The sequence below is a fragment of the Ipomoea nil genome, unplaced genomic scaffold, assembly GCF_001879475.1.
Source record: "Ipomoea nil cultivar Tokyo-kokei standard unplaced genomic scaffold, Asagao_1.1 scaffold0482, whole genome shotgun sequence".
Lineage (NCBI taxonomy): Eukaryota > Viridiplantae > Streptophyta > Magnoliopsida > Solanales > Convolvulaceae > Ipomoea > Ipomoea nil.
Window position 1 is genome coordinate 2812147 of NW_017616910.1, and position 15757 is coordinate 2827903.

The window sequence follows — 15757 nt, forward strand, 5'->3', positions numbered from 1 at the left end:
TTACAAGAATTATAATTAATGCGAATATGCTAAATATTTTTTCTTTTTCACTGTTTCCAAACTTCACCATACGACCAAATGAGCTGTCGGCAAACTCTTCTTTTTAATTCTTCCCAAAAGTTGAATCCCCAACTCTCAGGGCCTCTTACACCCAGGCTCGACAAAGAATCTGAGAGAATGTAAATCAGGGTAACTCAGCTGAACCACATAGACTAGACCACAAGTAGAGTATTATAGGCAATTGTTATGCCGTGGAACCGTGTCCACCTTACAAGGTGGACACGGTTCTATGTTCATAATTATAAAACTTTATGTTCATAATTTTTGAACTTCATATTCACAATTATTAAACTCTATATTTACAATTACAGAACTCTATGTTTATAATTACTGAACTCTATGTTCATAATTATAAAACTCTATTTTCATAATTACTAAACTTTATGTTCACAATTATTAAACTCTATGTTCACAATTATTGAAATCTAGTTCATACTTATAGAATTCTATGTTTATAATTTTTGAACTCTACATTCACAATTATGACAGTTTTAGAATCGTGTCAAGATGAACACGGTTCCCGCATAGTTTGTCATTTATATATAGGTATTGCAATAAGTTTCATTGTTAATTAATTGCATTAAAACTCTAAAATTAATAATTATTATTGTAATTACTTCTCAGACAAAACAGTTAAAGTGTTGTAGCTGAAACAACTCCCACGATTCCTGCCACCAACAATTTGTTGGAATCGAAAAAAGTTGCTTTCAAGTTTGAATGACTACATAGTACATACAAGGAATTTTATTAAGTGTAAAATACAAATACCTTGTTTGTCATTTTTTGTTAGTTTAGAGGTAAATTTAAGGTGTTAAATAATATTTAAATCTACTTGTTAATTGTAATTAGAATAAGTCTTAAGTAAAATATCATCTTAAGTAAGCTCGTATAATATTTAAAAAATAAAAATTAAATTCTAATGTACTACATTTTCATTAAAAATTATTATATGTTTATTGTCTATAATCTTGATAATGACATGTAAAATTTATTATATGTTAAATATTATAACAACTCTAATTAAGTTGATCAAATAATTAATTTAGTAATCATAACTTTCTAAATTCAATTTCTTACAAAAATTATCTATTAATCTTCTTTGTTTGAATCAGTATTAACAAGTTAAAAATAGCTAAATAAAAATGAATGCTAGAAAGCCAAGAAGTAATATACATTATTCTACACTCTCTATACATATACTAAATGACGAACAACGAATATATATTATTGCGACCACCTATCTATCGGTGCCCACACTTTAAAGTTTAACCGATCAAGAAAAAGTGAATAAAAATCTACGGGCTCATAAACATAAAACAGTGGATTAAACAAATCCATTAAACAGAACAGATTTCATTTTTTTTTTTTTTTTTTTTTTTGAGAATACAGAACAGATTTCTATTTCTGGGATTCTTGACACCTATATCTCTGCTCTGTAGGTACGTGGTGTTCATGCAAAATTGCAGATATATAGCAACAAAATCGGTTGAAAGTTCCGGGAAGTTTCGATTTTTCTCACCCCCCACACCGCTACACTTGTTCTTCTTCTATACATATATACGTTATAGTACTGAAACTTTCCCTTCTACTCATCATCGTCTTCTTCAATTCTCCGCTGGTTTGCAGAGAGTTTTGGGTGCGAATTGAAGCTCCCATTGTTGTTGGGAATGGGTTCTTTCGAGGGGAAGTTGGATTTGGAGAATGGGGGGTGGAGGTCAACGAAGGTGGAGGTGGAGGAGCATGAGGGCGGCGGCGGCGGCGGCGCCGGAGCTTCTTGCAGGACGGCTCACAGCTTGTCGTCGTCCATGGTGAGGAAGAAATCGGACCCGGAGCTGGTTTCCCGGGTCCGATTTCGGGTTCTCCGGGAATTCCTGGCTAATCTCCAGGAGGTGATTCTTGGAACCAAGCTCTGTGTGCTTTTTCCGGCCATCCCTTTGGCCGTGATTGCCCAGTTCTACAGTTTTGGAAGAGTAAGTGAACAAGTTTCAATTTTTCCTAGAATTTCTTCACAGAAAAAAAAAAAAATTGATTTTTTTTTGGGGGATTAATTTGGTTTGCATTTGTTGTTCTACATTAGCCATGGATTTTTGCATTGAGTTTACTGGGTTTAGCACCGCTTGCTGAAAGAGTCAGCTTCTTGACCGAGTAAGCTTATTCGTACATGGAATTATTTTAAATTTTATAATTTATATCATTCCCGACAAACAAACCTCTGACACAAATTCTTTTGTTTTTTTTTGGTCTGTCTGAAATCTGGGAATAATTAAGGCAAATTGCGAATTACACTGGTCCAACAGGTGAAAACCCTCATTCCTCAAGACCCAACCTTGATTTCTTGAAGAATTTAATGTTGTGATCCTTTGATGCAGTGGGAGGATTGCTGAATGCAACATGTGGGAATGCGACAGAGCTGATTATAGCATTGTTTGCTCTTTACCAGAGAAAGATTCATGTGGTGAAATACTCCCTCTTGGGATCCATTCTCTCCAACCTCCTTCTTGTTCTTGGAAGCTCTCTTTTCTGTGGAGGATTAGCCAATATCAAGAAGGAGCAGAGATTTGACAGAGTAAGATATATATATATATATATATATATAAGTTGAGTGGCATTATATATATATATTTGTGATGTTGTTTAATTGAATTTGGGGATCGAGTGAACAGAAACAGGCAGATGTGAATGCATTTCTGTTGTTGCTGGGATTGCTGTGCCTGATGCTGCCATTGATGTTTAGATACTCTTTTGAGGCTGGGGATTATGCTGCCACTTCAGTGCTGTGGCTGTCCAGAGCTAGCAGCATTTTCATGTTTGTGGCTTATATTGCTTACCTCTTCTTCCAGCTCAAAACTCACCGACAGTTCTTCGAGGCTCCACAGGTAATCATTTCAAATTATTACGCCCCAATCCCGAGGGAGAGTCTCCCTATAAGCTAGGATTGTACTCCAATCTCGAAGTCACAAGAATGTAGACTTCCACCACTTCACCACCTCTTAAGTGCTGAGGGTGAGAGTGTTACTCAACCAAGTTGGTCGAGCAGTTCCTAACCTCGTAGTAGCGGAAGATCTCCAGCTACAGTTGATGTGCCTCTTGAACGGTAGACTGTTAGTCATATTTGTCTCATACTTGACTCAGAACCACACAGATGATGTATTGGTGTCCACCCAGCAATGAGTACCGTAACTGAATGTGCAATATAATATAATGAATATCCTGTATCCCATCAAGCACAGAGTCTGGTTAACTAACCACTTCTAGTTATTTAGTCTAACTAAACTACTTAATAAGCTTACTAATAATATATGACTTAGTAACTAAAAGGTTCTAAGTTTGACTTTTGAGAGAGCTGTCTTTTGGTTGGTTTATCTTGTGATATTTTGTTGCCTAGGGTCACAAGGTCAGCTTTATTCAGAGTGACTGCGAGCTTTTTTCGTAAACTAAAGAGTGAGGGATATTTTTTAAGTGTAAAAAAGATTTTCTATGTGAGCATAGCAATATAGTCAAATCAGTGTGAAAGGAAAAGGAAAAAGATAGCCAAAAGCAGAAAAGTTAAAGAGTGATGAATGGGGATATTTATAATGTCATATCAGTGTAAATAATTTATATATTATACACTGAATAGTACATAGTCATATCTCTTTTGGTTTTTATCATTCCCAGTTTTGTTCACTTGTCTGACTAAACTCGATGATAAATAATAGGAGGAAGGGGAGGATAAGCTATCTGAGGATGAGGCTGTGATTGGATTCTGGAGTGCGTTTGTCTGGTTGATTGCCATGACAATCACCATCGCATTGCTATCTGAGTACGTGGTTGGCACAATTGAGGTATATGTCAACGCGTTTACATCGTCTGTTTGTCTGTACTTTGGTTGTGTGGATTAGTCGTACAATACTCCAATTATAGACGAAATTGAATTGCCTGTCAATCTATTCGAAAAATCAGGCTGCGTCGGATTCGTGGGGACTGTCAGTGAGCTTTATCAGCTTAATTTTGCTGCCCATTGTTGGGAATGCGGCAGAGCATGCTGGGTCCATCATCTTTGCTTTCAAGAACAAGTTGGTGAGTTTAAAGAATATCGAATTATCCATAAAGTTTCGAGCTTTAATTTGAATATCTGCTAAAACAGAAGTTATATATCTCGAGGCTTGGGAGTAGTATTGTCTGAGGATGTTTGAACATTGTGGGAATTAATTAACATAAATTGGTTAATGAATGGTACCAAATGATCGATGTTATATGTGCAGGACATTTCTTTGGGTGTTGCTCTGGGGTCTGCTTCTCAAATTTTGATGTTCGTGGTAGGAACATCGAACCTTTACCTTGAAACTGTATCAGTTTAATTAATGTTTTAGTTGAGAAAGAACACATCTTAAACATATGAAATTGCGGGTTTTTTTTTTTCAGGTTCCATTGTGTGTTCTTGTGGGGTGGATAATGGGCACGAGGATGGATCTGGATTTCAGCCTTCTGGAAACGGGTTCTCTTGTAATCTCAATCATCCTAACTGCATTCACCTTGCAGGTACCATCACTCATCTCAGACACAACACCAAAATTCTCTCTGTCTGTCTGTTGGTGTTTTCTTGATTAGAAACTAACTAGGAGAGCAACCTCAGCTAAGTTAGTCAGACTGTAGACTTGATAACCACAAGGTGACAGTAGACTTGATAACCACAAGGTTTTAACTTTTAAGTTTGATTTTCAGTGGAAACAGTCCATTAACCTTCTTGGTTTAAGTCGATTAATTATGGATAACCTAGATTAATTTACTTTTTTATGATCATTTATGGGCTAAAATTACAAAATCGAGACCTAAAATCACAAAATTGAAACTTACTGAATGCAGATTCTCGAATAGTGACTGTGGATTTTCTCGTAACCCAAAAAAGAATATAAAAAAAAAACTAAGTGTGACCAAACATATGTAATGCAGGATGGAACCTCACACTACCTGAAAGGAGTGATTCTGTGCCTTTCCTACTTCGCCATTGCCGCCTGCTTCTTCCTCCATAAAATTCCCGTTGGTAAGTCTCAAACTATCCGTTTAAACTTTTAACTGAAACCGAACACATTCTTCAATAATTCCATGTTTTCTCAGGCCAAGACCCGGGAAGCAAATCGAACGGAGTGAAGACTGCCTAACTGCACCATACCATTCTCTCCTCCATCCCCCACTGATCTGAAGTAAAAGTCGAGTTTAAACAAAGCCTTTTTCCAGCGCATTTGTTGATTCAAAAGTTAATAATTTTAAAGGAATGTTAGTTTGACGCAATGGCAGGGTTGCATGCATGCATGCATGCGTGAAAGCGTTAAGTTATATTTTCTTGAAGTTTCCCATAAAAATGGCGGCGGCAGCAGCAAGAACATATAGCAGACAGTGGAGGAACCGAATAAATAAAGAAGAAGATTTGGGTCTCGATCTACTCCTTGGTTTCTATTTAATATAATTATCAAAATTTGATTTGGTATTTAGAGTCATTTGTTGTATTTGTAATTTTGTATATGTCCTAATAAACTTTCCAATTTCTATATAGATATGTTGTTGGAATTGGATTTGGAATGGGTTTTCCTACTCACTTTTTCCTTATTGTTGGAGTTGAAATGGAATGCTTTTCAACAAGGGAAATAAAATGATAATTCAGTGGATGGGGCATAATTTTTATACAAAAGATTACGAATTTGATTATTAAATTTGATTATTGTTAATAATTTGTTGGTCGAAGTCATCACATAATTAAGGTCGTTATAATATAATTATTATATAAAAATAAAGTATCTATTATAATTTTGCATAATGAATTATGCTTTTATATTTATTTATATATATATATATATATATATATATATATATATATATATATATATATATATATATATATAATTGATTATTATTAATATTCTTTCTGTCAATTTTATTGTGCAAATATTTTTAATACTATTTATTTATTTTATATAATTTGTGAGCAATTATATATGAGTAAAAATTTATTTATAGAAAAAAAAATTCATGATAAATGTTAGGATCGAAACGGGTTCACAACACCAAATTTACAATAGCAACTTGAACTAGAAATATTGAGAATAAATTTTAGTGTAAGATTTAAAATAAATCATACACAAAGCAAGACAATTTTGAAGAAGAATTTTCTGTATTGGCAAAATGATAAAACAATAGGAATTACAAATATAACTCTCTATTTTTTTTTTCTCTACAGAATTTTGCTATACTCTTGTATATTTCGTAAGAGATGGAATGGAATGGGATGGGATGGGATGATGTGACGAATGAAGGATGTTGCCTTATTTATAGCAATCCATGAGTCTAGAATTTTTCAAGCTAGAACCCATGTGCCTATAATGCTATTTCTTTCCCCGCAAGTTTTCTCCAAAACTTAAAGCTCAAAACTAGCCCCTTAGGCAAACTTCCTCCCAAGTCCCTTAGGAAACCTCCACCCAAGTTCCTTAGGAAACCTCCTTCCAAGTCCCTTAGGTAAACCTCCTCCCAAGTCCCTTAGGTAAACCTCCTCCAAAGTCCCTTCGGAAATCTCCTCCCAAATTCCTTTAGAAATCTCCTCCCAAATTCATCACAGGCTAAACTTCTGCTCATTCCACATTTGAATTTAATATTTACAAATCTCCCACTTAAATTTACAATGTGGATCTTCATCCTTTTTGCCAATCCCCTGCTGCTTGCATTCCTGTTAGGCCAATTGAGGATCTACACCATACGAATTTATCGTTGGTAACATGCTTTGTTAACATATCTGCTAGGTTATCTTTAGTATGGATTTTTTGTATATCCACACTTCCTTCTTCCACCTTCTCACGAACAAAGTGATACTGAACTCGTATGTGTTTCGTCTTGGAATGAAATGCTGGATTCTTTGTCAAGTACAAAGCGCTCTGACTGTCACAAAATAGAGTCATTTTCTCTAACTTGTGCCCGAGCTCCTCCAATAACATTTGTAACCATATCGCCTCTTTACTAGCTTGAGTAGCCGCAATATATTCTGCTTCCGTCGTTGAAGTTGCCACAACCGATTGCAACTTCGAGACCCAGCTTACTGCTCCGCCAGCAAGAGTAAACACATAACCCGTGGTGGATTTACTACAATCAAGATTACCTGCATAATCTGAATCAACATAGCCTTTAGTGACGAAGTCTGATCCTCCATAACACAATGCAATATCTGAGGTACCATTGACATATCTAAGGATCCTCTTTACAGCACTCCAATGCTCTCTACCAGGATTCGTCATGTATCGACTGACTGCTCCCACTTCCTGTGCAATGTCTGGTCTAGTGCAGATCATAGCAAACATTAAACTGCCCACTGCTGATGCATACGGTACTCGAGACATCTCCATCCTCTCTGCTTCGTTACTAGGACTCATACTTGAGGATAACTTGAAATTAATAGAAAGAGGGGTAGAAATTGGCTTACAATCTTGCATGTTGAAGCGCCGCAAGATTTTCTTCAGATAATTCTGCTGAGAAAGCCAAATCTTCCTATTATTTCTGTCTCGGTGAATTTGCATCCCTAGAATCTTGTTTGCTGGTCCCAAGTCCTTCATTTCAAATTCCCTAGCCAGTTGAGCCTTCATCTTCGTGATACGATCATTGTTGGGGCCTACTACCAACATGTCGTCAACATACAACAGCAAGATGATAAACTGATTATCATCAAATCTCTTGCAATATGCGCAAGGATCGGAATTAAACCTGTTGTATCCAAGGCTCAGAATGAATGAATCAAATCTCTTATACCAACATCTCGGCGCCTGTTTGAGACCGTATAGAGATTTGGTCAACCTGCAAACCAAGTTCACTTTTCCTTTTTCTTCAAAATCTCCCGGTTGGAGCATACAAATTTCTTCTTCAAGTTCTCCATGTAGTGATGCAGTTTTCACATCCAACTGCTCAAGATACAAGTCATACACAGCACACTCAGAGGAAACTGGAATTTCTTCTTCCTTCCTTCCCTCAACTTGTATTGTAGTTGTCACTGATTTCTCCTTCCCAGTGCTTTCACTTTCTTGTACCTTCCCTTCTACAAATAAAACATCCCTGCTGATGATAACCTTGTGGACAGTGGGATCCCACAGGCGATACCCCTTTACTCCATCAGCATACCCCAAGAAAACACATTTTCTTGATTTTGGATCAAGTTTTGATGTTTCATGAGCGTTGTATATCACATATGCCGGACTCCCAAATGTATGTAAGTGAGAATAACTAGATGGCTTACCCGTCAACATTTCCATTGGCGTTCTCAGATCAATTGCGGTTGATGGATACCGATTGATCACATAACAGGCGGTCTTGACTGCTTCAGCGCAAAATAAATTTGCCAAATTTGCAGTCCTTAACATTGCCCTTGTTCTTTCCAACAAGGTTATGTTCATCCGCTCTGCCACTCCATTTTGTTGTGGAGTATACGCCACCGTGAACTGTCGTTTGATACCTTCTTGCAAACAGAATTTACCAAATTCATCACTAGTATATTCTCCTCCATTGTCCGACCTCAAACACTTGATCCGTTTCTCGGATTCAAGTTCCACACGCGCTTTGAAGAATTTGAAAACTTCAAATACATCCGTCTTCCGCTTGATTGGATACACCCAACATCTCCTTGAGTAGTCGTCGATGAAGGATACAAAATATTTTGCACCTCCTAGGGATATAACTGGTGCTTGCCAAACATCGGAGTGGATCAGCTCCAAGATAGCCTTGCTCCTTGCTTTAGAGCTCTCGAACTTCAATCTATGCTGCTTACTTGTAACACAATGCTCACAAAAGGGTAATGATACCTTTGTTAGCCCTGGAAGAAGATGTTGATCAGCAAGAATCTTTAAACCTCGTTCCGACATGTGGCCAAGTTTCTGATGCCACATCATCGTTGATTCCTCTATAAGATTGCCTGCTGCAACGGCTGCTTCTCCTTGTAGTTGTGTTTCTCCTTTAAGCATGTATAGATTGGCTGCTATCTTTTCAGCTTTCATCACAACAAGCGTGCCCTTGATTACTTTGATGATCCCATCCTGAATGTGAATTTTACATTCACGGCTATCTAATTGTCCTAGAGACAATAGATTTTTCTTCAGGCCTTTCACGTGTCGTACCTCTTGGATAGTGCGAACCATACCATCAAACATGTTTAGTTTAATAGTACCTAAGCCAGCAATCTCTAAGACATGGTCGTCTCCCATGAACACAGATCCTCCAGATACAGGTTCATATTCATGAAACCATTCTTTCCGTGAGGTCATATGCCATGTTGCTCCCAAGTCCATTAGCCAGACATCAGCTAGACTTTTCCTGCCTTCAACAATTGTTGTTGCTTCACCAAATAAAACTTCGCATTCATCCAATGTACTCACAACACATCCCTGAGCATTTGATGTCTCGGGATTTTTGCCTTTGGTATCATCCTTCTTGAGCTGCCAACACTCACTCTTGTAGTGCCCCTTTTTGCCACAGTGAAAACACTTGACATTCTTCTTACCCCTTGACTTTGATCTACCTCGGTTGTGACTCCCATTGGAGCCAGACACCGTTGATCTTCTTCTTGTCACTGTCAACGCCTGAGATTGTTGTGAAATTCCAACTTTGTCTTTTTTATTTTTGCGCCGACTTTCTTCTTCAAGAACCGCAACTGCAATATCATCGAAGACAAGTATCTCCTTGTTGTTGACCAAATTGATAATGAGTTGATCATATGAATCTGGTAGACTTTGGAGTAAGATTTCAGCACGTTCATTCACTTCTATTTTATAACTCAAAGTCGAGAGTTGTGAAAATAGAGTATTGAGAGTGTTGATGTGCTCAGTTACTGAGGTTGTCTCCATCATCCTGAGAGTGTATAACTTCCTCTTCAAGAAGATCTTGTTGTGTAGTGATTTGGCCTCATACAAATTTACGAGAGTATCCCATACCTCTTTTGCCGTACCTTTTTCTGCCACACTTGACAAAACTTCATCAGCAAGTGCTAAGTGCAGATTGGCAATAGCGTTGCTATCCATTTCTGTCCACTTCGCATCGTCAGTGAAATCGGCTGGTTTTTCTTCAATTGCTGCTACGCAGTTATCTTTCCTGAGAACTGCTTTCATTCTCATTTTCCACAAAGAGAAATTTTCCCCTTTGAACTTTTCAATCTCGTACTTGGCCGCTATTGTAAGTCGTGTTCTTGATTCAAACCCTTAACAATATATCTTGTATAATAGAATAATATCGGCCTTGAGAATTTACCAGTATTTATTCTAACATAAACAATACAAAAAAGATATATCTATGAACCAACCTGAGGCTCTGATACCACTTGTTAGGATCGAAACGGGTTCACAACACCAAATTTACAATAGCAACTTGAACCAGAAATATTGAGAATAAATTATAGTGTAAGATTTAAAATAAATCATACACAAAGCAAGGCAATTTTGAAGAAGAATTTTCTGTATTGGCAAAAGGATAAAACAATAGGAATTACAAATATAACTCTCTATTTTTTTTTCTCTACAGAATTTTGCTATACTCTCTGTATATTTCGTAAGAGATCGAATGGGATGGGATGAGATGATCTGATGAATGAAGGATGTTGCCTTAATTATAGCAATCCATGAGTCTAGAATTTTCCAAGCTAGAACCCATGTGCCTATAATGCTATTTCTTTCCCTTGCAAGTTTTCTTCAAAACTTAAGCTCAGAACTAGCCCTTTAGGCAAACCTCCTCCTAAGTCCCTTAGGAAACCTCCTTCCAAGTCCCTTAGGCAAATCTCCTCTCAAGTCCCTTAAAAAATCTCTTCCCAAATTCCTTTAGAAAGTTTCCTCTCAATTCATCACATGCTAAACTTCTGCCCATTCAACATTTGAATTTAATATTTACAATAAAAAGAAAAAAAAAAGGTCAAAACTCTGCTTTAATATGATATTGTCGGGATCCATAAGTTTTTGCCACGCCTTTCGGTTTAATGAATACATAAATTATATTTGAGGGACCACACACATAAAACCTGTCTTTAAAGTCCACTACCACGTGTAGCACTGTTATAATAATATTATTATTATAATTATTAAACCAAGCAAGTAATTAATAATTAGTTAATTTGTTGGAAATAATGGGTGTGGGTCATGCATTGTATGTGAAGAGTGGCCTAAATTATAGCATTAGTACATGGAGCATTAGCTTCCTGATTAGTAGCTTTCATTTAGTATAAATATGTGGTTTGTATTCATTTGTTAATTATCCCTTCAAATAACATTATTCATTCCTCTCTCTTCTCTCTCAATATATAAATATAATATATTGATATATTATATTTAATATATATTATAGATATATTATATTATATTTAATATATATTATATTAAATATATTATATTTAATATATCTAACATTTGGTATCAGAGCCAGTCAACCTTTCAACCCCGAGATATTTCCCGTAGTGAAATATGGCTACAAATTTCAATATTGTATGGACGGGAAACTCGATTACAATTATTGACAAATTATGATGTCCACACATTTGCAAGCTCAAAATCTTTGGAGCTTTGTTGATCCCGGTCTACCCGAAGGAGCTGAAGCAGCCGCTATACGGCGAGATAAATTGGCCTTGGGTCAGATTCACCAAGGTGTTCATTATTCCATTTTGGGCAATTAGCTCGTGCTCAAACAGCAAAACAAGCTTGGGACATCTTAAAGGTGTCACACAAAGGAGTTGATCGGGCGCAGAAGTCTAAGTTGCAGTCGTTGAGAAGGTTGTACGATAATTGTGAGATGACCTCTACAGAAACAGTAGATGCGTATTTCACTCGTCTTATTGATATGGTGAATAAGATGAGGCTATATGGAGATACGATTGAAGATGGTGCAGTGGTTGAGAAAGTGCTTCGGACTATGCCGATGAAGTATGACCATGTGGTGGCTTCGATCACAGAGTCACACAAAACTGAGCTCTTAACAATTGCAGAGCTGAAAGGTATGGTAGAAAGTCATGTTGACAGGATTGCGTCAAAATCGGAACCACTAGCAGAAGAAGCTTTGAAGAGTCAAGTCACCCTTAATGTGACTGGCACTAATCAAAGAGGTGGAGGATCTGGTAGAGGTCGTGGAAGAGGAAGAGGAGGTTCTGGTGGAAGAGGTCGTGGTAACTTCAACCAAGGAGGAGGACGTGGTAACTCCAACCAAGGAAGAGGTAGAGGTAATACCAAACAAGGTAAATTTCCATTTCATTGCTACAATTGTGGCAAGTATGGGCACAAGATTGCAGATTGTTGGTATAATGAGGACAACAATCGTGGAAATCAAGCAAACATTGTTGAAAACACTGCTGAAAAGTCTGGTGAGAGTTCTGAAACTTTACTTTTAGCCAGCGATAGTTTTTCTGCAGATAAGAACATATGGTTCTTGGATACTGGGTGTAGTAACCATATGTGTGGGAAGAAAGAATTGTTTTCTGAATTGGATGAATCAGTCCGGTCTGAAGTAACGTTTGGCAATAAGTCAAAGGTGCCAATTTTGGGAAAAGGTAAAATCTCTATTCAGTTGAAGGATGGTACTCACAATTTTATATCCGATGTGTTCTATGTTCCTGAACTACACCAAAATTTGTTGAGTATGGGTCAGTTGTCAGAAAAAGGATATAAGATACATATTGCTCAGGGGTGTTGTACCATTGCAGATGCTAAAGGAGTTTTGATTGCAAAGGTAAATATGTCCCAAAATCGACTATTTCCTTTGAAAATTAAGCATACTCTCCTTGCTTGCTTTAATTCTGAAGTCTGTGATGATAATTGGTTATGGCATATGCGGTTTGGGCATTTTCATTTTTCTGGGTTAAACTATCTTGCGAGAAAGGAACTTGTTTCTGATTTACCTGTTGTGAATGTCCCTAATCGTATCTGTGAGATTTGTGTGATTGGGAAGAAGCATAGAGATCCCTTTCCCGTGGGCAAGTCAAGGAGAGCCACAAAACAGTTGGAGATTGTTCACTCAGACCTGTGTTCGTTGGAGGTTCCCTCATATGGAGGTTGTAAGTACTTTATTACTTTCATTGATGATTTCAGTAGGAAAACATGGGTTTACTTTCTGAAGCAAAAGTCTGAAGCATGTGATGTTTTCAAACAATTTAAGGCTTTTGTTGAAAAGCAAAGTAGTTATGAAGTTAAAATCTTGAGAACTGATAGAGGTACAGAATATATTGCATGTGATAATTTTCTGAAAGAAAAGGGTATTCAGCACCAAATGACAGCTAGATACACTCCACAACAAAACGGAGTGGCTGAGAGGAAGAATAGGTCAATCATGGATATGGTGAGGTGCATGTTGAAATCCAAGGATCTGCCTAAACCTTTTTGGGCAGAAGCTGTTGCTTGTGCTGTCTATGTGTTGAATAGGTGTCCAACTAAAAGTGTCCGTGATAAGACACCCGAAGAAGCTTGGAGTGGGAGAAAACCCTCTATCAAATATCTCAAGATTTTTGGATGTTTGGCATATGCACATGTGCCAGATCCATTGAGAAAGAAGTTGGATGATAAAGGTGAGAGATGCATATTCATTGGTTATAGTGACGCTTCAAAGGCTTATAAACTATACAATCCTGAAACTAAAAAGGTTGTTATAAGTCGTGATGTCACTTTTGATGAATATGGTGCTTGGGATTGGTTAGCTAAAGATGAAAGTTCAGTTGTTATTCCTGTTGTTGAAAATATTGTTGATGAGCAACCGATTCCAGATAATGTCCGGTCTCCTTCACAGCCAGAGCCGTCAATTCGACGATCTCAGCGCGAGCGCCACTTACCAGCTCGCTTGCAAGATTATGTTTTGGGTCATGATAATGACCTGTCTGATGAAGAGATTGTTCAATTTGCTCTCTTTGCAGATTGTGATCCTTTAACTTTTGAGGAGGCTGCTACAGAAACTCATTGGCTTAAGGCGATGGATGAGGAAATACGTGCCATTGAAAAGAATGGTACCTGGGAGTTAACAAATTTACCTCCTGGAAAGAAGCCAATTGGAGTGAAGTGGGTTTACAGAACGAAGTACAAGTCAAACGGAGAAATTGACCGTTTTAAGGCACGGTTAGTAGCAAAGGGTTACAAGCAGAAACCAGGTATTGATTATTTTGAGGTTTTTGCTCCTGTAAGTAGACTTGATACAGTTCGAATGGTTATTTCTCTTGCTGCTCAAAATGATTGGAAATTGCATCAAATGGATGTCAAGTCTGCTTTTCTGAATGGTTTTCTTGAAGAAGAAATATATGTTGAGCAACCTGCAGGATTTCTGAAGAAAGGGGAGGAAAATAAAGTGTACAGGTTGAAAAAAGCCTTGTATGGCTTAAAGCAAGCGCCTAGGGCGTGGTATGGTTGCATTGACTCATATTTTGTTGAAAGTGGTTTTATGAGATGTCCTCATGAACACACTTTGTATGTCAAATGCACGGATTCTGGTGATATTGTTTTAATCTGTCTGTATGTTGATGATCTGGTTTTTACTGGAAACAACTTGAAGCTAATCTCAGAATTCAGGGAGGCACTCATTAAGAGGTTTGAAATGACCGATATGGGCCTTATGGCTTACTTTCTTGGCCTTGAGGTTATTCAGATGGATGGTGGAATCTTTATTTCACAGAAGAAGTATGCTGCTGATATTTTGAAAAAGTTCAAAATGGAAAACTCCAAACCAGTTTCGACTCCGTTAGCTGAAAAGTTAAAGGTGTCCAAAGATGAGTGTGGTAAGAATGTGAATGTTACAGCTTATAAAAGTTTAATTGGAAGTCTAAGGTATCTGGTGGCAACAAGGCCAGATATTTCTTTTGGAGTTGGAATTCTTAGCAGATTTATGGAGGAGCCAAAAGAATCACATTGGGCTGCAGCAAAGCGAATTCTGAGATATGTCAAAGGTACGAGTAATGATGGACTTTTTTTACTCTACTAATGAAGCTGTGGAACTTGTTGGGTACACAGACAGTGATTGGGCTGGAGATGTTGAGACTAGAAGAAGCACGTCAGGGTATGCCTTCTATCTTGGTTCGGCCATATTTTCTTGGTCTTCAAAGAAGCAACAGATTGTAGCACTTTCAACCGCAGAAGCAGAATATATTGCAGCAGCAAACTGTGCTACTCAAGCAGTTTGGCTGAGGAGAATTTTGGAATTTCTACAACACAACCAAGAAGCACCTACAACTATTTTTTGTGACAACAAATCAGCAATATCGTTGTCCAAAAATCCAGTCTTTCATGGTCGCAGCAAACACATTGATATCAAGTATCACAAAATCAGAGAGTTGGTTGCTGAAAAGCAAATCAACATTGAGTATTGTTCAAGTGAATGTCAAGTTGCAGATATCTTTACGAAGCCGCTGAAGACAGAGACATTTCTCAAATTGAAGAAGGAAATTGGAATGACCAATATATCCAACTTGGTTTAAAGGAGGCAATGTTATAATAATATTATTATTATAATTATTAAACCAAGCAAGTAATTAATAATTAGTTAATTTGTTGGAAATAATGGGTGTGGGTCATGCATTGTATGTGAAGAGTGGCCTAAATTATAGCATTAGTACATGGAGCATTAGCTTCCTGATTAGTAGCTTTCATTTAGTATAAATATGTGGTTTGTATTCATTTGTTAATTATCCCTTCAAATAACATTATTCATTCCTCTCTCTTCTCTCTCAATATATAAATATAATATATTG

The 15757-nt window shown here is 37.2% G+C and overlaps 1 protein-coding gene across 3 annotated transcripts; it reads left to right on the top strand.

Annotated features, from left to right (window-relative positions):
- Positions 1-1346: 1346 nt before the first annotated feature.
- LOC109173629 (vacuolar cation/proton exchanger 3-like) lies at positions 1347-5676 on the top strand. 3 transcript variants are annotated; one of them, XM_019322875.1, is made up of 12 exons: positions 1347-1499; positions 1687-2030; positions 2138-2205; positions 2329-2357; positions 2430-2626; positions 2724-2936; positions 3759-3884; positions 4003-4119; positions 4305-4358; positions 4465-4581; positions 4993-5083; positions 5158-5676. In XM_019322875.1, exons 2-12 carry the CDS (start codon positions 1728-1730, stop codon positions 5199-5201), a joined length of 1359 nt encoding a protein of 452 aa, XP_019178420.1. In that variant the 5' UTR covers positions 1347-1499; positions 1687-1727; the 3' UTR covers positions 5202-5676. The 3 variants fall into 3 exon arrangements, with proteins under 3 accessions (XP_019178420.1, XP_019178419.1, XP_019178422.1); XM_019322877.1 differs by having other exon boundaries at positions 1447-1508; positions 1691-2030; XM_019322874.1 differs by having other exon boundaries at positions 1347-2030.
- Positions 5677-15757: the final 10081 nt, after the last annotated feature.

What these genes read in the sequence shown, in the direction of transcription:
- LOC109173629 (XM_019322874.1), top strand. Translation starts at nt 1,728, where the DNA reads ATGGGTTCTTTCGAGGGGAAGTTGGATTTGGAGAATGGGGGGTGGAGG. An exon ending in AGAGTCAGCTTCTTGACCGA is followed by an intron (nt 2,206 to 2,328) that starts GTAAGCTTATTC and finishes GGAATAATTAAG; the next exon opens with GCAAATTGCGAATTACACTG. An exon ending in AGGAGCAGAGATTTGACAGA is followed by an intron (nt 2,627 to 2,723) that starts GTAAGATATATA and finishes TCGAGTGAACAG; the next exon opens with AAACAGGCAGATGTGAATGC.